We start from the raw sequence: 20,919 nt of genomic DNA on the forward strand, positions 1-20,919 counted from the left end.
TAAAGTGTAAGATAACTGGCAAAAAAAAAAAAGACTGATGGAACGTTAACCCCTACATCGTCATGTAACACCAGAAACTCAGCCACAAGTCCAACAATATGTTACTTGCAGCTGGGTGTGAACACTTTTTAACAAGGGGTTCAGAAACTGAACCTACAACTGTAAATGCAGCAAGTCATTCAGACTCGGGTGGAAAAGGGAGTCATGCACTTCCTACAGCTTCAAAGGTGTTACAACATCAGGGCACTGTACAGACAGCTGCTATAACACCAATTAACTGACCTGAGACTGTTCGTCCACTGCCACCTAATTGCTACTTCACCTGCAAGCCAACCCTACAAAAGTGCCACAAGGAAATCACAGTATGGAAACAAGCCCACATCAGCGATGCCCTGCATTTGAATATATTGAAAGTACCAGACTCTTACTTCAACAATCCTTAGGTCCTCATTATAAGATTGGCGGCAAATGCCGCCTACTCCCACGACGATGGCTACCGACTGTCCACCAAATTATGATCGCAGCCGGAATTCCGCCAGAAGGCTGGCGTAATTCCGGCTACGGTCATGGCGGCGGACGGCGGTAAGGTGGCACTGCTGCCAGCAGCAGTGCCATGCCAGCAAAACGCCGCCGACCGTATCATGCCCCATGATACGGTCTGGCAGTGTTCTGCTGGCGGACGCTGCTGCTGGCAGCAGCGCCTCATCCTGTCTCCTGCTGGAAGACCCCCTGCAAGCAGGTAAGTAAGTTGGGTTCTCCGACAGGAGAGGGGGTGGGGGGTGTTGTGTGCATGACTGTTTGAATGCGTGCAAGCGTGTGTAATGCATGTGTGCATGAATGAATGTGTGTGTGCATGTTGTGTTGTGTGATTGCATGTGTGCCTGGATATATTGTGAGTGTTGCTGTGAGTGTGTATGAATGTATGCATGCGTGGGTGAATGTGTGTATATGTATGTGCATGCATGTGTGTATATTTGGGGGAGGGTCGGGGATGACTCTGGGGAGGGGGAGACCCCTATCAGTGCCAGGGAAGGAATTCCCTGGCACTAATAGTGCCTACCCCCATGGTTTTCGTGGGGGTACAGAAACAACGGAAACCATGGCGGTGGGTGGGATCAATATTCCATGGGCGGCCTAGTGACGTGGCGGTTGGTGTGTTAACTTGGCAGTTTGGCTCTAGCTAAACCGCCAATGTCATAATAGTGGCGGGATGTACCGCCAGCCTGTTGGAGGTACTACCGCCACTATTACACTGACCGCTAGGGTCATAATGATACCCCATAGTGTTTTGAAGGGTGGCCAAAGAAGATAATTAACTGGTTTGAGCCAAGAGATCTTGAACCTCACTGAATTGTCTGAGCAACATAGGGGATGAAAACTATTTTTTAGACTACACACATGAATCTATTTGCACTCATTCAAAGAGACTGCCTATGAACGTAGACCAATAAGGCCACAATAGAAGAGTACTGATAGTAAGATGGATATACAGTAAGAACTACAGATTCCTTATTGGAGCTCATGACAATATTTTACCAAATAATGTGGACAACTGAACTCCCAAGGAAAACTTCTTCGGACCCTTCTCTGCCTCTGAGTTAAGCCTTGTCATGCAAACAAGAGTAAAACTGAAAGTAAAAGGCGAACCCAGGATAATCAAAAGAGCTCAGCTTTTATTCAGTGCAATGGCAGGTGGGATGAACCCAAACATCCATTCAAGCTCAGCTAGTCCCAAAACCGTACGGGGGAAAGGAACCAAGTGTATTTTCCTTTCAGATGTGCCACAGCTCCATAGCAACGAGCCACAAGGGTACTGTCTCAGTCAGAGGTGTATTATCATCCAGACTCCCTCAAACCACTTACTTGGGTTTTCCCTCTCTAGCAGGTCAGGGCAAAGATTGCAGAGAATGAGCCCGTAGGCTACTGCTTTGAGAAATGTGTGCAGTAATTGGCCTTCCTTTTGGTCACAAACATTGTTTAGTGTTGATCTTGTAAGGCTACAGGCTGATCTGTTGGAATTGACTTGGTCAAAATCCAGACAGCACAAAAGCTACTTACTGATCCTACTCACAGGACACGAGTTAAGAGCCCAACAGACATGTTTCTGTGTAAACCCCCCTGCCCCCCTACTCCCCCCGAACTAAACATCTACAGGGAGCGGGAAATCAGGAAAGAGGTGCCAGGGGATATGCAGGGGGAAGAGGTGAGAGCAACACTGACAGACTATCGAACCTGCGGGGTACCCTAAAGCCTTGGGGTCTACTTACAATAATGGGTGACCCAAGCCATGAGGAAAATTACATGAACCTAAGAACTCTCATGCAAACTACACACAATTTGTGAAATTCAGAGGGCCCAGTCATAACATGTTTTTACCAGGAGGAGTCAGAAGGACGCCTTCACACTGAACTGCAATTGGGAAAATAAGTTACTTACTTGCACCCGCAGTTCTTCCGCATTGGTGTCTTTCTTAGATTCACATGCTTGAATCATTCCCTGTTGTCTAAGTGGGAGTCCCACGGTACCATAATAAAGCAGTATGGGTCATTATCCTAGGTCATAATGGCAATTAAAAAATTAACAAAATTCCAGCCAATAAGGCAATAGCACCCTCTAGAATACTCCCAAGAGAGGCTCAGTCCCTCAGATTTTCTAAGCACGCATGGAAATAATAATCCTGAACTATACGGGGAGCCGCTCAGGGGAGAAGGGTGGGTCACATGTGAATCTATGAAAAATACCAATACTGGAGAACTACAGCCACAGGTAAGTAGCTAATTTTCTTCATTAATGAATCTTTCATAGATTAACATGCTTGAATCAGAGTAGCAAGCAGTTACTGTATTTGTATACTTTTTATAGTATGAGCACACACAGCAGATGGTGGGTAACAGAATATATAGAGAAAATATTAACCCCTTCGCTGCCAGGCCTTTTTTTTTTGCTATTTGGGGCAGTTCACGTTTAGGCCCTCATAACTTTGTCCACATAAGCTACTCACGCCAAATTTGCATCCTTTTTTCCCCACCATTCTAGGGATTCTGGTTTCTCCTGGATGGGACCAAGAAATTAGCCAAAATACAGCAAATATTTCGTAAAAAAAAAAAAAAAGGGGAAACCAGGGCTGCAGAAGAAGGCTTGTGTTTTTTTCACTGAAAATGGCATCAACAAAGGGTTAGCAGTGCTAAAATCACCATCTTCCCAGCTTTCAGAACAGGCAGACTTAAAACAGAAAACCACATTTTTTCAGCACAATTTTGGCATTTTACTGGGACATACCCCATTGTTACAAATTTTTTGTGCTTTTAGCCTCCTTCCATTTAGTGACAGAAATGGGTGTGAAACCAATACTGGATCCCGGAAAACTAAACATTTCAGAAACGTAGACACAATTCTGAATTCACCAAGGGATAATTTGTGTAGATCCTACAAGGTTTTCCTACAGAAAATAACAGCTGAAATAAATAAATATTGAAATTGAGGTGAGAAAAACAGCTATTTTTCTCCTCCACGTTTTACTCTAACTTTTTCCTGCAATGTCAGATCTTTAAAAGCAATATACTGTTACGTCTGCTGGACTCTTCTGGTTGTGGGGATATATAGGGCTTGTAGGTTCATCAAGAACCCTAGGTACCCAGGGCCAATAAATGAGCTCCACCTTTTAATGGGTTTCCATTCTATACCGGGTATACAGCAAATCATTTGCTGAAATATAAATAGTGAAAAATAGGTATCAAGAAAACCTATGTATTTCCAAAATGGGCACAAGACAAGGTGTTGAGAAGCAGTGGTTATTTGCACATCTCCGAATTCCTGGGTTCCCATGTTAGCATGTGAATTATAGTGAATTTTTCAAATAGATGTCTTTTTTACACACTGTCTTATATTTAGAAGGAAAAAATGTTGTGAAAGACAAGGGGCAATAACACTTCTTCTTCTATTCTGTTTTTCACCAAGTATCCCGAATAAAATAGTACCTCACTTGTGTGGGTAGGCATAGTGCCTGCAACAGGAAAGCAGCAGGGACACATCACATTTTTACATTGAAATCTGACTTTTTTTTTGCAAAGTGCCTAGCTGTGGTACCTAGGGGAAACCCAGCAAACCTGGACATTTCTGAAAACTAGACACCTAGGGGAACCTATTATGGGGTAACTAGTGGTGATCTTACCAGGTTCTGTTACCCAGAATCCTTAACAAACTTAAAATTTGGCCAAAAAAAACACTTTTTCCTCACATTTCAGTGCTGCAAAGTTCTGGAATCTGAGGGGAGCCACAAACTTCCTTCGACCCAGTGTCGCCCCAAGTCTCCCGATAAAAATGGTACCTCACTTAAGTGGGTAGGCCTAGTGCCCGCGACAGGAAATGCCCCAAAACACTATGTGGACACATCAAAATTATCAAATACAAAACTACCTGTTTTTGTGTGTGTGTGTGTGTGTGGGGGGGGGGGGGGGGGGTGGGGAGAATCCAGGGAGGTGTGATTTGCGTGGATCCCCTAGTGTTTGTGTTTTCTTACCCAGAATCCTCAGCAAACCTCAAATTCAGCTAAAATTGTTTTGCATTTTTCCCACATTTCTGTGTGGGATCACCGCACCAGCACAAATTGATACCTCACTTGTGTAGGTGGGCCAAGTGCCTGTGACAGGGAGGAGCCAAAAACATGTAAAAAATTAGGGGGAACCAAAGCTGGTCCGAAAGGGCAGTTTGGGGAAAAAAAAAAATACATTTTTAGGCTGACAAATGGGGTAGATTTTTTATCAGTATAGATGGAACAATGCTGGGTGGTAGGAATTTTGTGGATTCCTGCAGATTCCGGAAGGTTCCATCACTAAAATGTGGGAAATTGTGTGATTTCCAGCAATTTTGGGGGCTTGCAGGCCACTGTGGGTAAGAAAATGGTGCGGGTGGATGTGAAGCCTACTAGATGCCACGGAATTAAAAATAATAAAAAAAATAGTGGGGCGGTTCAGTGAAGTACCGAATCATCCATAAAACGCAAGAAACGTTCTTTGGTTGTAAAAGTATGTGTCTTGCTTACCCTCCTGGTGGAAGTCAACGGTAGTAGCAGTGCAAACTTCAATGAAAGACACTTGAAGTCTGCTCTGTGTATGGGTTCGAATGGACTTTTCATGAGCTGAGAGACCTATATTCAGTTGTCTGTCCGGGGGAGGAGCCCTTACTGGAGGATAGACTCTGAGCAATCCTTTCATAAATGGTTTAATGATTCTGCTTGAGTACAAAGAGTCAGAATGTGATGAGCGTCTACATCTTGCTATTGCAGTGAGCTGCACCTTAACCGGCGCATACACCAGTCCTGACTGAACTAGTGAGAGGCGACAGGGTAGTATCTGCACAGATGATGTTTGCAGAGGATGTAAGTTTGATATCTGGCACCACAGGCAGAAACGTTTACATTTGAGTCTGTAATTTTTATTGTGGAATCCGCCCTTGCCTTTGAGAGAATGTCTCTGCAGTCCTGAAGGATATTCAGATGTTCGAATTCATGGAATTCAGAAGCCAAGCGCATGAGTGGAGAGAAGTCAGGTCTGGATGAAGGGCCTGACCTTGGCTCATCATTACGAGTGTTTGAGATGGTTGCAGGCGAATGTGGTTGGAGTAGCTGTGAATCAATGATGCCGGGCTCACTGGGGACTATCAGGATGATGCAACATTGCTCCACCTTCTGATGCCTATTTGCATAGAACTGGCATTTGCGGTTCTTGCTGGTTGAGAAGAGATCCAATGCTGGTTTGCCCCAGAAAAAGAAGATCCTGTTCAGCCCTTACTGATCCAGCTCCCATTTGTGGCAGGTGTTGTTGGTTCTGCTTAGCATGTCTGCTAAGAGATTGCTTGCCCCTGCAACATGTTCAGCCCAAAAAGTTATCCTGTGTGTTGTCAGCGAGCTCCAGACTTCCTAAGCTTCTTTAGAAAGCGTCAATTATCTAGTGTCCCCTTGTTTGTTCATGTAGCACATGCTGTTGGTATTGTCTGTCCAAGCTAACAGAGAGGACCCTGATATCCTTGGCAAGAAAGTCTCACAACTGAGATTGATGACTTTGAGCTCCTGGTGATCAATGTGCATATTCTTCTGGGCTACTGACCACCTTCCTCGATTTTTCAGAACTTGCAGATGACCACCCCATCCTTCTAGGGAGGCCTCCGTAGTTAACACAAAGTCTGGTATCTGAGGAAGCAATGTGAGGCCCTCTGACAGGTTAATGGCTTGGTACCACCAAGCTAGTACTTTCATCCTACCTAGTGTGATCTTCACTAGGTCCTCGAACGATCCTTCTCGTTGAAGCCATTGTTTTTTTAAACTCTTCTTGTAACGGTCTCATTTTCAGGTGTGCAAGACGGACCAGATTTATCACTGAGGACAATCATGCCCAGGAGCAATTTGAATAAATACATTGAAACAGACTTTTTTCATTGCCTGTTCTCAGATAGCAAGGCCTTGTCTTGGAGAGTATCTAAAGTTGCGCCAGGGAAAAATATTCTTGTAGAAGGAATGACAGTTTTTGATAGTTTACAGTGAGACCTAATTTGTGGACAAAGCCACGCAAGCTTCTGTGATCGTTGACGTTTGAGAAGCCATTGCTGCTTTTATCAACCTGTTGTCGTGGTAGGGGGAATAACTGATGGGTTTCCTTCCTGACAGAAAGTGACCCAGAGGCTTGGCATTTTGTAAAAGAACAGGGAGCTGACTTGAGGCCAAATGAAGGACTCTAAATTGGTAATGGGTGCCACCTACAGTGAAACAGAGAAACTTGCAATGTTTTGGGTGTATGGGGATGTGAAAGTATGCATCCTGTAAATCCAGAGATATCATATAGTTTCTGTGGTTTTTGAGATGCAGGATGTCTGAACGAGTGAATATGTGAAAGGACGTAAGAAAAATGCTTGTTTAATTTCTGAGAACCAGAATGGGATGTCATTCCGCTGTTTTCTTCTTGTTTAGGAAAACACAGGAATAGAAATCCATACCCTTCTGGGGATAGGGAACTTTTCTACTGCTCTTTTGGTAAGCATGATGATTGGTTCCTTTTGGAGTAAGTGAAAAAAAGGTGGGTGCGCTCCTTTTGGTGGAGTGTTTGGCGGCCTCTTGATAAACCTCTAGGGTATGACTGTAGGTGATAAGATATAATAATACCCAACTGTCCAATGTTATGTGCCACCATCACTGGAGGTACTTGGAAATCTATGCACCCAGAGTCTCTGAAGTGTTGGGAGTCGCTGGAACTTAGGTGAGGTCACTGTGTGTGAGTGGTGTTTCGGCCCTGGGAGGGGTTCTGTTTCCTTCTCGGTCCTTGTTTTTCATATGCCACTGCTGGTGGCTGGAGATAGGGCTGCTGTTGGTAGGAGGATGTATATTGTTGGAAGGGCTGGCATTGTTGAAAATGTGGTTATCCTCCTCTGTATGAGGAGAAGCCTCTTTTGAGCCCTCCCCGAAAGGGCACTTTCTGATACTGCAAGGTGCCCAGTGATTTAGCAGTATTGGTGTCTATTTTGATGGGAAGTAGGGCACCCTCTAAGTGTTTGCCAAACATATTTTCTACATCATATCAAGTATTTTCCTGGTCCTGCTAGCTGCCGAAATCGAGCAGAGTCTGTGTCTGCAAGATCTTTCTCGCCTCTGATCTTCTGGCCTCAGGCACCAGGTCTATGAGGTTGCTAATGTCAGACCACATTTGCCTATTGCGTTGACCCAATATGGCCAGAGTTGGCCACACGAACTGTGATGACGTATGTGGTTAAAAATATCTTCCCTATATTATCTAAGCGCCTTCCCTCCTTGTCTCGTGGAATGGAGATATGCGTGGAAGGGTTCCAAAAACAACGCTGAACCGCTTGAGAGATTATGGAGTCAGGTTTAGGATGTCCGAATAGGCAAGCAGGTGAGTCTTCTGGTGGCCTTATATTTTTTATCTACACGAGTATTTTCCATGATAGTGTTCATACTCTTCCTCATTCTCCTCTTCCCGATAATTAACGTGAAGTTCAGATCGGCCATGGGCTGTTCCAAAAGGGCCTTCATCCTCCTCCATTTCCAGAAGGCTTGGAGGAAGAGGAGATACCGTGCTCAGTATGGTATGCACTGGCAAGAGGAACGTTTTTAGAACTTTAGGTGTCATTGACGACAACGTGGAAGCAGCTGCTGGGTTTTACCAAGTGACTTTCAGAGGTGTCAGTGTAATTCTCATCGGTGCCGACAGTACCGTAACTGATGGTAACAATGGCGCAGTCGTCGACAGAGTTTTTGTTGACTATGATATCCTCATCATCAAGATCAACGGTGCAAGGGAACAGAAGGCATTGCTCATGTTGCTGTCATTAACATCACTGTGGTTAACAGTCAACATCGTTCTCGACAATGTTGCGCTTGACAGCGAGATGATCGTCAAGAGCTGCAAAGTGGCTTTAGGCTTCTTCGTTGATGGTTCTGATGAGGACCTTGGAGTATGAGCTCCAGTTTTTATAGATGGGAGTACTGGCTCAGATCTGGAAGTCTCTGAGAAGATTTTATTCTTTTTCTTCTTTTTTGAGCTGTCTTTGCAAGACCCATGATAAGATTTTTTTAAGGGTCTTTTTCTCCTTCCTCTGACGTCCCCTTGTCATGGGATCATTCCCTGTTATGAGATCTGTTCTGAGATCTGGAAGAGTTGTCATTAGTTTCCTCAGATGTAGGAGATCTATTGGACGTGGCCTTCTACAGTCATAAAAGAAGCCTCCCATCCCTGTCCTTCAAGGTTTTGGTGGAAAATCTATGACAGACTTTACAGGCTTTTACCTTGAGCTGAGGGAAGAAGCATGTAGGAAATGATCCTCTTTTTGGCATGTTACTCCCAATTTCTGCCTGATGTCAGTGTGTTTGACTGTGTCACTGGGTTCCTGCTAACCAGGACCCCAGTGCTTATACTCTCTTGCCTCTAAATTTTGTCACTGCATATTAGTAACCCAGCATTTCATCCCAAATTGGCATACTGGTCACCCCTTATAAATCCCTAGTATTTGGTACTTAGGTACCCAGGGCATTGGAGTTCCAGGGGATCCCTATGGGCTGCAGCATTACTTTTGCTACCAATAGGGAGTCCATGCAAAGGCTTCTACATGACTGCCATTGCAGCCAGTGTGAAATGGTGCATGCACCCTTTCACAGCCATTTACACTGCACCAGGTCACTTATAAGCCACCCATATAACAGGCCTTCCAACCCTGAAGGCTGGGTGCAGAGTACCTGTTTGTGAGGGCACCCCTACACTAGCAGAGGTGCCCCCGTGTCACCCAGGACCATTTTCCAGGACTTTGTGAGTGTGGGGATGCCATTTTACGCATGCACTAGACATAGATATTGACCTATGTCCAGCTTCACAATGGTAACTCAGAATATGGCCATGTAAGGTGTCTAACACCTCAGAATTATACCCCAATGCTGAGTCTAGCATTGGCTGTATGATTCCATGCACTGTGGGGGCTCCACAGTGGACCCCCCAGCTGCTGCCACCTCACTGACAGGTTTCTGCCCTCCTGTTGCTCAAGCAGCTAGAGCCCAGGAAGGCAGAACAAAGAATTTCCTTTGGGAGAGGGGTGTTACACCCTCTCACTTTAGAAATAGGTGTTACAGGCATGGGAGGGGGTAACATCCCAGAGCCTCTGGAAATGCTTTGAAGGGCAATGATGGTGGCCCCCTTGCATAATTCAGTCTACACCGGTTCAGGGATGCCCCAGTCCCTGCTCTGGCGCGAAACTGGACAAAGGAAAGGAGAGTGACCACTCCACTGTCCATCACCACCCAAGGGGTGGTGCTCAGAGCTTCTCCAGAGTGTCCTTGGGTTCTGCCATCTTGGATACCAAGTTGGCAGGGGACTCTGGGAGCATCTGAGTAGTCAGTGCCAGCTGATGATGTCAGAGCTCCCCCCTGATAGGTGCTTACCGGTTAGCTGACCAATCACCCTTTCATGGCTATTTAGAGTCTCTCTCGTGGGTGGTTCTTCAGATTCGGATTGCAAGACTCCAGCAGAAATCCTCTGCATCCTTTACTTCACCTTCTTACCAAAGAAACTGCATCTGGACCCTCCAGGAACTCTACAACTGCAACAAAGAAGACTTCTGCAACATTGTATCTTCAGCTCCTGCCAGCAACTGCAACTGTTTCCCAGTCGAGCATCCTCAGAGGACAGCCAGTCTTCAGCCTGCACGAGAAGAACAAAGGAATCTTCCTTGAAGTGAAGAAGTAACTTCCCTGCTTCAGCAGGCAGCCCTCTGCAGCAAAGACCGGTGGCTTGGGTCCCCTCTCCTGAAGAAGTGCGTGGATCCAGCAACACGGATGGTGGACTGAAGTGGTCCCGACAATCCTGAAGTCTAGCTGTCCAACTTTAGTGGAGGTAAGAGCTTGCCTCCCCACGCAAGACAATACCCCAGTGTACTGCGTGTTTGCAGTTGCCAAGGCTTGTTGGCATCCTTCTATGAAGTTCTTTGTGCACCTCCAGCCCACAGCAATCCATCCTGCAACGCACAGCCTCCTGCGTGGTTCTCCGGCAGCGTATGTAGTGCTGCGTGGGCCTCCTTTTGCACCTTCTTTGTCACCATGCTGTGGGACTCCTGTGCATGCTGCCTGGTCTTCTGAGGGCTCTCTGAGTTGCTGAGAGCTCCCTCCGTCTCCCACTCCTGGGTAGAGGCCACCAGGTCCCTCCTGGTCCCTGGCAGCGCCATTTTCCACTAATGCAGGCTTTGCATGTGCCAGGGCTTGTTGGCAGACTCCAATGATGCAACCAGACCGCAATCATCCATCCGGCGTGGGACATCATCTGCACCAGCCAGGAACCCGCATCCGTCTTCTTGTGTGCAGTATTTGCTGTTCTTCTTCACAAGTGTTTTTTCTTTTGCACCTTCATCCGGGTTAGCAGGGGCTCCTGTTCTCCATGGACTCTTCAGAGCTTCTTGCACTTGGTCCCCTTCTTCCATAGGTCTTCAAGTCTAGGAATCCATCGTTGGTGTTTTGTAGTCTCTTCTGATTCTTGCAAAATCTTCTATCTAGGAAACGTACTGTGATTTACTCCTGCTTTTCTGGGCTCTGGGGTGGGTTCTATTACTTACCTTTGGTGTTTTCTTACACTCCCAGCGCCCCTCTACACACTACACTTGCCTAGGTGGGAAACCAACTTTTGCATTCCGCTATTTTAGTATATGTCTTGTGTTCCACCTAGGCCCTTTTATAACTATTGTGATATTCACTATTTGTACTATTTTCTAACTGTTTTTACAGCTAATTCTGCATTCTAGTGTATATACTGTGTATATTACTTACCTCCTAAGGGAGTATAGTCTCTAAGGTATTTTTGGCATTTGTGTCACCAAAATTAAGTACCTTCATTTTTGTAATGCTGAGTATTTTCTTTCATGTGTGTGAGTACTGTGTGACTATAGTGGTATTGCATGAGCTTTGCATGTCTCCTAGTTAGGCCTTGGCTGCTCATTCACACTACCCCTAGGGAGCCTGGCTTCTAGACACTGACTACATTTCACTAATAAGGGATAACTGGACCTGCTATAGGGTGTAATTACCTTAGGTACCCACTACAAGCCCTTCTTAGATGCCTCATACATGGCAGTAGAGAAGCTTTGTAAAGCTGGTTTTGAATAAAAAAACTAAGCAGAGCTCAGGGAGACTCTCTTCACACGACATGCAGTAGAAAATCTGAGCGACTCATCCTCTCTTGGGAGTATGCTAGAGGGTGCTATCACCTGCTTGGCTGGAGTGGGATTCCTTTTTTAAAAGGACATAGATAGGCTTTGAGTGAGTGTTCATTACCATTATGGCCAATGACAATGACACATACTGCTTTATTATGGTACAGACTTCCACTTTGACAAAGGGGAATGATTCAAGCATGTGAATCTATGAAGGATCCAATACTGGAGAAAAAGGCCTGTACCAAAAGTCTAAAATCAGCCATTACCAAGCATTGTTAGTGTCATGGAATGGACACTGGATCAGTAGCTACAGTTTTTAAGACAGACACTGCTTGGGTGCACCCCAATCACTCAAAGTCAAACACTTGTTGGTAAGCAAAATCAGGTAGAACACTTAACATAGGACCCATTACACAGATCTGTACATTGAAATATCCAGTCTATGCCACAATTAGAAAAATAGGCTCAAGCATCACATGGACCCAGTTCCAGAGACTTCCAACTTCATATCAAGGTTAAAGCTTCGAGTGAAAGCTAAAACTTGGGAGGAGCCAAAAATAAACGATGGAACACTTAAATCAATAACAATTGTGTAAAGGCTTGGTTAACGAATGTAATAAAATACCTAAGGAGACGTTCGTTATTGCAGTATCAAGGAGAGAGTAGGACTAAATCAGGGGTGTGGAATTACTATAGCCAGACGCCCAGGACATATTGTTTGGGGGCTAGGACATGAAGGTTTCATATTTATTTTGTCCTTGGGACAGGTAGGACCAACCCCCTGAAGCACCAACTCTTTGGCTGCAAGTTTACAGTACCACATTATGGACCAGTGAAGGGCATGGCCTGCAGTTAAGGTAATATTTGTGTTCATATGTTAATGCTGTTCAAACTTGTATTTATAGTTCATGAATACAAAGCCTTTAATAAAATGTTGTAAGCTTGGACTGTACTAGTGACAGAGGTTTTAGTATTATAATGTGTAAACATGTTTGCCAAGTTAACAGTCAGAGGCTACGTAAAATGCTCCCAGAACACTCTCTGGTTAGATGCAAATACTTGCAGACGCTTGAAAGCAAAAGTGATTCTTTGCTTTCAAAAGAAAGTGTTCATAAAAATGCAGCTAGGAAAAATTGTTTTGCTAGAGCACTGTGACATTTTAGGTACCATTTCTATTTCCACAGTAGTTCCTGGCTAAGAATAAAACTACTTTATGTGTCAATATGCTTATTGCGAAAAAGGAGAATGCTGTCACTCAGTGAAGCCAAGTGAGAGAGAGAGAGAGAGAGAGAGAGAGAGAGAGAGAGAGAGAGAGAGAGAGAGAGAGAGAGAGAGAGAGATTTAATAAAAACATAAAGGCAATTAGGTGCCCAATTCTTAAAGAAAATCACAAAAGTGCACCCATGGTATATATTCTTGCATTAGTGCAGATTTACAGCTTGAATGAAATCACAAGAATTTACAGACCTAGTCAAGGAAATAGTACACATAGAAAATATTTGTGAACTACATTTCATCATGAGCAAATAAGCATGTGTAGATTTGCTAGTGTGAAAATCTATTGAGTGTTTACAAGTTCACTTTCCCTCCAACCACTTTTTCCCAACCATGGGAGAAGTTTTACTTCTGCCCATATCAGGAGTACATTTCCAACCTTTCTCAGTATGGAAAATTAGAGAACAGCTGGTGAAACCCCTAAAACAAGAAAGTTAGTAGGTCTGTACAGACTCAAAAGGGCATTCCTACCCTGAACTATTGCTTACCCCTATCTACAGCCCTTAGTGCATAGATCTGCTAAAAGGTGCAAAATAAGGCCATTGCTAGTATTAAAACCCTACAATAGTATGAGCCCTGGCATAATCAGAGAAGCTATTTTCAGAGCTCCTATATAATGAAACTGCTGCCATAATTTGTTGTCGTACTACACAGCACCAGCAGGACAAGTGGATTTGTAATGTTTTTTTTTTTTTTTTTTTTTTTTTTTTTTTAACAGGACCAGCAAGCTGTCCCAGGACAAGTAGATATTTTAAACAATGCCACAACCCTGTAAACAAGCCATCCAATGTCCTCCACAGCTAGACTTCAGCGGTGGGGTGGTAGTGAATACTGAAACTGAAGACGTTTTCAAATTGGAGTTTTATGATAAGGAATGAACATCAAATTGTGTTTAGAAGAGTCTCAATGGGTTTTGTACAAAGTAGGTAGTGAAAGTCCCTAAAACCTTTTCTTTTGAATTGTTTGTCATTTCAATGAGGAGATGATGATTTGATGTGAGTCGTAATTACCTTAGAAGAAACTATTCCCATAAATATAACTAGTTTCTAATAGGAAGTAGTCTTAACTCCTTGGTCAACTATTCTGAAGCAGGCCTATGGCTGAAAGAATCCGGGGCTTGCAAATCAGCTCCCTTCCCGACACTACAAAAGCTACAACTGGCAGAAACATAGAGATACTCCTTTCAAGCTCTCAAATGGAAATCTAATGTTTGCTAATCTAGGTTATCTACCACTACCTACTGTAGGGAGTACATATCTCTCAAATCTGCCTGGAGTGACATAACAAATCAATGCATGAAAGATAGCAGGAACTGATAAATAAGTAATAATGAAAGGCATAATACTATATCCACAGTAAGAAGGGATGATAGCCAGCCATGCAATATATAAATGCTCAAGTACAGATACAAAAAGCAGGCTCCAGTACATAATGTTTATTATAAAACTGAAAAGGTGTCAGTGCAAACCTTACTCGTTGGAGGTATGCATGCATGCAATGGTACCAGCAGCTGACCGCTTTGATATTTACTAGTTTATGAGTTTCATGTCCCACCAGGAGGTGGCAAAGAAGGAATAAGGTTAATAAATATCTGTGATAGGCCCCATTTATAATCTCATCAGTATTGTACATTATTCCAAAACAATAAAAACAAATTCCTTTTTTTCCACACATCCTCAGCCTACGTATGTGTATGGCACATGCATATCTTACCTGTGACGGAGAAAATGGTAGTGCTTTCACTGGAGTGTTTTTTAGTGCAATATTGCCAGTATCACTGAATGAGCCATCATTCAATTCACTAACAGGGGAACGTCCAGATCGCATTTTTCTTTTTTTCCTTAAAATCGTAGGTGGTGTGCTGAATTTGGCCATGATGGGGGATGATGAAGGAATGATCTCACTCTCTTTGCTTGAACAGTTTTTAATCTCTGCTACAAGTTTGCTATTAATTTGGCACTCTACAGCCTCTTCACCATGCTGAATTTGAATTAGCTTTATAGGTGTATGCTGAGATGGAGAAATTGCAGCATCTGATATTTCAAAGCTGGTGACATCACTCCATGAAACAGGATCCTGTGTAGAAAAGTAGATTATATGTTACACCATAAAGTAGATTAACGAATTACACATTTTTTGGTGTTCTACATTTCTCATCTAGCATGATTTACATGTCTGGGTCTTATTCAATGTAGCCTGAACTCCAAGTAGGTTCCTATTCAACAAACCAATGGAGGCCACACCAGCCCACTCACGATTAAGCAGAGCTGTGCAGAAACTTATGAAACCAACGATGCAGCAAGCTTACAGCTTGAAATAAAGGATTTTCAGTTCATTCATTTGAGTAAAGAACAAGCTATTTACCTTTGATTAAAAGCTTTTTTGGTACATATTCTACGTAACCACATATTTCTCACCTTCTGAATGTTCCCCAGGAATCAGACTGTATTTGGAAACATTAAAGGAGTTCTCCTGCATGCTGGTGGGAGGTGTTGTGTTTCTCCACATCAACATTGTTCCACTCCAGGAGGTGATGTGCAGAGCCTCATACAAGCACCATCCCTGCATGCTGAGGTCAGTTGCTTTCTAGGTTGTCCGAACACTCGGATGCTGACTCCGACAGCAATTGGCATGACCAGTGTGAAAATCTCTAGACTTGGGAACTTTTAATATGGAAAAAGAGCCCAGTTCACAGAACAGGGAGTTAGGAGAGTTGGTGAGGAATCTACAGTTAGATAAATTATATACCAAAAAGATCATCGCTGAAGGTTAAGTAACTTGTTCTTCCGATGTATACTTCTAACTGCAGATTCCTTACCTTGTGAACAGATACCATAGTATTACCTCCCAAAGGTGATGGGTTTGTGAACTGGCTCAGACAAAAAAGTCCTGCAGAAGTGAGCAGGCAAAAACCTTTTTTTAACAGACCCAACTATTGAGGCACTAGTGCTTCCAGAATGCATGTATCGACCTCCACATAGCCACCTGACAAATGTCCAAGACAGGCATCCTATGTGCTAAAGCAGTGACAGCAATGTTAGCTCTGGTGAAATGTGCACATACGCCTTCCACAGGCTGCTTCTTCATTACTGCACAGCAGAGTCTTCTGCAGAGAACAATCTATTGAGAGATGGTCTGCTTTAGCACTGCTTTACCCTCCGATGCTCCAGAAAACTTCACGAAGAGTTTATCATCCACACAATGTTTCTGTTATGATCGTTATAAAAACTTGTAGCCCTCTTAGGGTCCAAATTAACACATTTGTCCACCTCAGAGAGGTGATGTGGAGCGAGAATACTGAAAGAGTGATAGTCTGCTTGACATGAACAGGAGTAGCCACTTTCCGATGAAAGTAAGCTTGGGTCCTCATCACCAACTGGTCTGGGGAAGAAATTAGTGTAAGGAGGATTAACTGAAAGGGCTTGCAGCTAGCACACGTCTAGCTGATGTTATGGTGATGAGAAAGACTCCTCAGCATCGTACGTCTTCACGGACAACTGTGCAGTGACTCAAAATGGGTGCACATCAAAAAAAAGTTAGGACTACATTCAAGTCTCACTGAGGCATCCCAAATGGATTTGGTGGAAACAAGTATTACAAACCTTTCTAAACTTTCATCACAACAGGTGACTTGCAAAACAATGGCTGAGCCAGCAAAAAAGCTGAAAAAGGCAATAAGTAGCCTTTAAGAGTGCCCAAAGCAACTCTTTGCTGGGCTAGAGAGGGATCAAACAATGAAACGTCAGACTACTTTGCCAGTAAAGAGTCAATTTGTGATGCACTGTTCCCCAAATTTGTACCAATGACTGATGTGGACAGATTTTGTGGAGGGACACCTTGCAGTCAAGATGACACACAACCTCAAGTGGCAGGTCAAAGGAGGGCAAATGCAACCAATCAGTGTTAAGCATAGAGGTGCAAATTGTTCAGACTCAGGTACTGTGCCCTGCAGCTGCAACAAAACAATTCTCCAAAAGTGCCAGCTTGATGGAAGGACAGATGCCAATGCCCAGGAGCTCAGGTACAACACTCTTGGCCCACCTGAGTGCTCGTAGGATATCTTGGTCCAGGTCATTCCTGATATTCTTCAGAACTCGGGGCAGGACAGGAAGTGGTTGGAAAGCATACAGGAGTCCTGAGCTCCAGTCAACATGGAAAGAGCCTTAGAGAGAGCTGCTTTAGAAACTTCAGCGCACAAAAGTGCTGACATTACGCATTCTCAGTGGTGGTGAGAAGATCAAGCCTGAGTTTTCCCCACTGCTGGAAGACACCCTGTGCCGCATGCAGGAACAGCTGCCATTCAAGATCTGCTAGGGACCTGCGGCTGAGTTAATCAAACCTGGTGTTTAAAAAACCATCTAGGTGGTTCACCACCAGAGAAATCCCTTGGGGTCCAACCACTTCCAGAAATGCAGGGCCTCCTGACATAGTTCCCAGGACCCCACCACGTTTGTTGCCATACTACATGGCAGGAATGTTGTCCTTCAGCACCTGCACCAGTCTTCCTTTGATGGGGGGGTTGGAAGGCCTTTAATGACAAGCAAATAGACTGAAGTGGAGTCACATCTCTGCCTGAAACCAGAGGCCTTTGATCTTCACCTCTCCCAGATAGCTTCCCCACCTTAGCAGTGATGCATCTGTGACCACCACATCCTCTGGGAGGGTTGCGAAAGGAGCCTGCCAGGGAACCAATCGGAGCAGCAGATCTTTTGCAGTCTCCCCAAAAATCTGGATACAATCTATAATATTTAATTGATGGTACAGGCACTGGGATTTGAGGTCCCATTAAAGAACCCACATGTGCCACCTGATGTGCTGGCCTAGCAGTATGCAGGAGCACAACAACCACAAGAGCCTCAGAGTCATCCGTATTGAGATTCATGACCAAGGCTGAAACATTGTGAACATTTCTTGAGTGTTCTGGACTCCACTCCAGAGGAAAGGCATGAAACTGTAACATATCTAGAATGGCTCCGATAAAAGACTTCAAAGTAATCTGGTATGCTTTTGGCACGTTGATAGTGAACACCAAAGATGTTAGAAGGTTCGCTGTTTGGAAGTGGTTGATGACTACCTGAGATGAGCCCATCCTCAGCTGCCAGTCTTCGTGGTATGGGAAGACCCACAGATCTGTTGATAGACTGGGACCCCCACCATCACCTTTGTGAAGATCCAAGGTGCACTGGAAAGGCCAAAGGGGAGCATAGTGTACTGAAAGTGCTCTTGGCCTATCTGAAACCGCAGGTAACATCTGTGGGACTGCAGAACGGTAATGTGAAAATATACATCCTGCGATCTTGAATTAACAGTGAAGTAAGGGTCTCGTCTGCTGTTTTTTTCTGTATTGTGTTAGGCTGATTTATACCAATCAGCAGGACGTGTTTAATTCAGTATGTGCACTCAGAGTACATTGTTACTGATTTGAAGCAAATACTTGTATGAGTAGGTGTAAGGCATGTTGCACCTTACTGTTGAGGCAATACTTTGATTGAATAAGCTGTAGTTGTGATTATTAAGTATTTTTTGTTTGTAACACAAATTAAAATGGTTTTGCATTTGCACATACACTTCTCAAGATAAATATTTCTTTGGGTATATAACCGACGTGGTGAGTGTCTTTTTTTTTTTTTACATTTTACACTTCCTCTACTAAACTAATGTAGTGAAATATGTGTTTTCGACCACTGACTTTGTGTTGCATCACTTTGCACATGGATTAGTTGTCTAGTGTTCACCAGTTGCAGACTACATTTTGTATTCAGTTTAGCTGCCTATTGACTTTATCGTAGAGTTAGACACTGCTATGTTAAATGCGTCTTTGATTTTCCACATTGTAAACTGTGCTTATTTTCGTGTTCTTTCTCGCCAAGGGCTTTGGTTGATAAGGATGTACTCAGACGGCAAGGAATGGCTTTGTTTTGATTTAGCATCTTGGGACTGTGGCCAAATCCCAATGTGTTATTTTCAAAGCAGACCTAAACTAGCCAGCATGTTTTGAATTGCTAAATTGTTTTTTTTTCCCAGAAAGCCTTTCTCCGGTTCTTTAAGATATAAAAAGATGGCCCTGCTCAGTAGCGGTGAAATTCCCGAGACCTCGGCCAGGGTTAGACGTCGAATGCCTGGCACCTGTCCCGTGAGGGTGGAGATCTTTCTCGTAGTGTTGAACAGGGTCATCTTCTTGCTGGCATGAGAAAGATGAAGCATCTGACAGGCCCTACGGTGATGACATTTTACTTCATTATTTGCTGGTTTGATGAGATAACTCAGAATTAGTGGTGTTCTGTGTACCTTTTGCCCTGATGATGTTGAAGGCATAACGCCATGACATCTAAGCACGTTGGCTAGAGGCTTAAAGAATATAATTAAAAAGACATAAGTCTGGACAGTTTTGTTGTGGACTATTAATTACAGTGTGCTCAAAGGTCTTTCAATAAGTTATTTATATTGAAGGCTGTTGTGGTGCCAACCTTTCCTTTTAGATACATGCAGATGGACTTCTAATCTAACAGTATGTGTGGAAGTGTACCTGACATCAAAACCCAGACACCAAGTGATGCATAATCAACAGATTGAAGTGGTATTGCGGCAGCAGCTGCAGGGGAAAGTCCTGGAGTTTGGGCAACTCATTGCTCCTGGGGGGCCTGGAAACTGTTAGCCTGTGTCACGAAAAGGACATGGAGGGCTGTTGGTAAGGCGCATATTGTCTCTGCCTCTTCTGGTAGTCCCTACCCAAGCCACGAAAGAGGTGCTGCTATTGGGTCGACTGCTGAATTTGCACAGCTAAGCCCAGAGACCGCAGAGTGGCCTTACTCCCTCTGAACCATTCAAAGATTGAGCTTGCATTCACTCCGAACAGCCTAGAGCAGTCGAAGTGCATGTCCATAAGGGACTGTTGTACGTCAGATAAGAAGACTGTAGCGAGAATTCATGTGCAGCGCCTAAGCACCACGCTTGCTGGTACCCACTGCCCTGCCCATGCAGTCAGTAGTGTCCAAATGAGATATGCTTGAGTATTTCACATTATCCTGTGTATCCAAAATGGGCCCCTGTAAGGTTGGACAAAGACCCTCTGGTACAGCTGGCAAAAATGTCTGTTGCTGTCCCATCACACATGGGAATACCAGCACAAGAGGCATGTCATATTCACTGACCCAAATGCAAAGCTTATTGATGAAAACATCTGTTTCTCAAATGTCTCCATCCTTTTAGACGCCGTCAACAGAGTGGTGGGAACAAAATTGGGTTCAGGCAGCTGGTAGATACCTGCATCATCAAGCCCCCTAGGGTAAGGTTATGCGATAAGAAGTCTGGATCTCTAGGAGGACATGTGCTGCTATAACAAACCTGAATCTTACGGAGCAGGTTGGTGCCGCCTCGCCACTGGTCTATTGATTGACAGGTAAGATCCTGGCTTGGCCCAAGTCCCTACCAGAAAATCAATTAAGGTCTCTTTAAAGGGGAGTAGAGGGTTCTGGCTGGTCTGACTCGCATTCGTTTTAACTTCTTGAATGGGTAGAGTAAGGTCCAGCATCTCAGCCACTCGCTGAATGACTTACAAAAGAAGAGGACTCCTCAGTGTCCATGAGATTAGGTAAGGAGAGGCCCATGTCTGGTGACGTGCCCAAACTACTGTCATTTTGGAGGCCATTAATTAAGTTACCATTGTCAACATACTGTTTTCATCGTCGTAAATCATGGTCTTCCACACCACAGAAGGGAGAATGAGGATCAGGTCACAAATGGGCATAGAGTTGAGTTTTGGGCAACAGGGCACGGGTCTCTGAGTCCAAAGGTACTATCAACTCTTCTTCCTGCGTTGGTGCGGCTAATGAAGCTAGTGGCATCAGTTGTGATGTCAAAGTGGTGTCAAGCAAGGCACCAAGGTTCTAATTATGGGTGACGTTGAGGCCAAAGCAGACAGTGTCAATTCAGCTGAATGGATTGGTCTCT

General features: G+C 44.2%; 1 protein-coding gene and 1 long non-coding RNA gene across 5 annotated transcripts in view; one reads left to right on the forward strand and one right to left on the reverse strand.

The window, feature by feature from the left end:
- LOC138282563 (uncharacterized) overlaps positions 1-20,919 on the forward strand; it is an 822,484-nt gene that overhangs the window by 338,199 nt on the left and 463,366 nt on the right. The gene's annotated exons all lie outside the window — the stretch shown is intronic.
- Positions 1-20,919, reverse strand: part of MYBL1 (MYB proto-oncogene like 1) — an 802,126-nt gene that overhangs the window by 308,399 nt on the left and 472,808 nt on the right. For all 4 annotated transcript variants that reach the window (XM_069220277.1, XM_069220274.1, XM_069220273.1 and 1 more), the window contains one exon: positions 14,683-15,045. In XM_069220277.1, the coding sequence (XP_069076378.1) occupies positions 14,683-15,045 (363 nt within the window). The remainder of the gene's footprint in view (positions 1-14,682; positions 15,046-20,919) is intronic.

This window comes from Pleurodeles waltl, chromosome 2_2 (assembly GCF_031143425.1).
Source record: "Pleurodeles waltl isolate 20211129_DDA chromosome 2_2, aPleWal1.hap1.20221129, whole genome shotgun sequence".
In the NCBI taxonomy this organism is placed as follows: Eukaryota; Metazoa; Chordata; class Amphibia; order Caudata; family Salamandridae; genus Pleurodeles; species Pleurodeles waltl.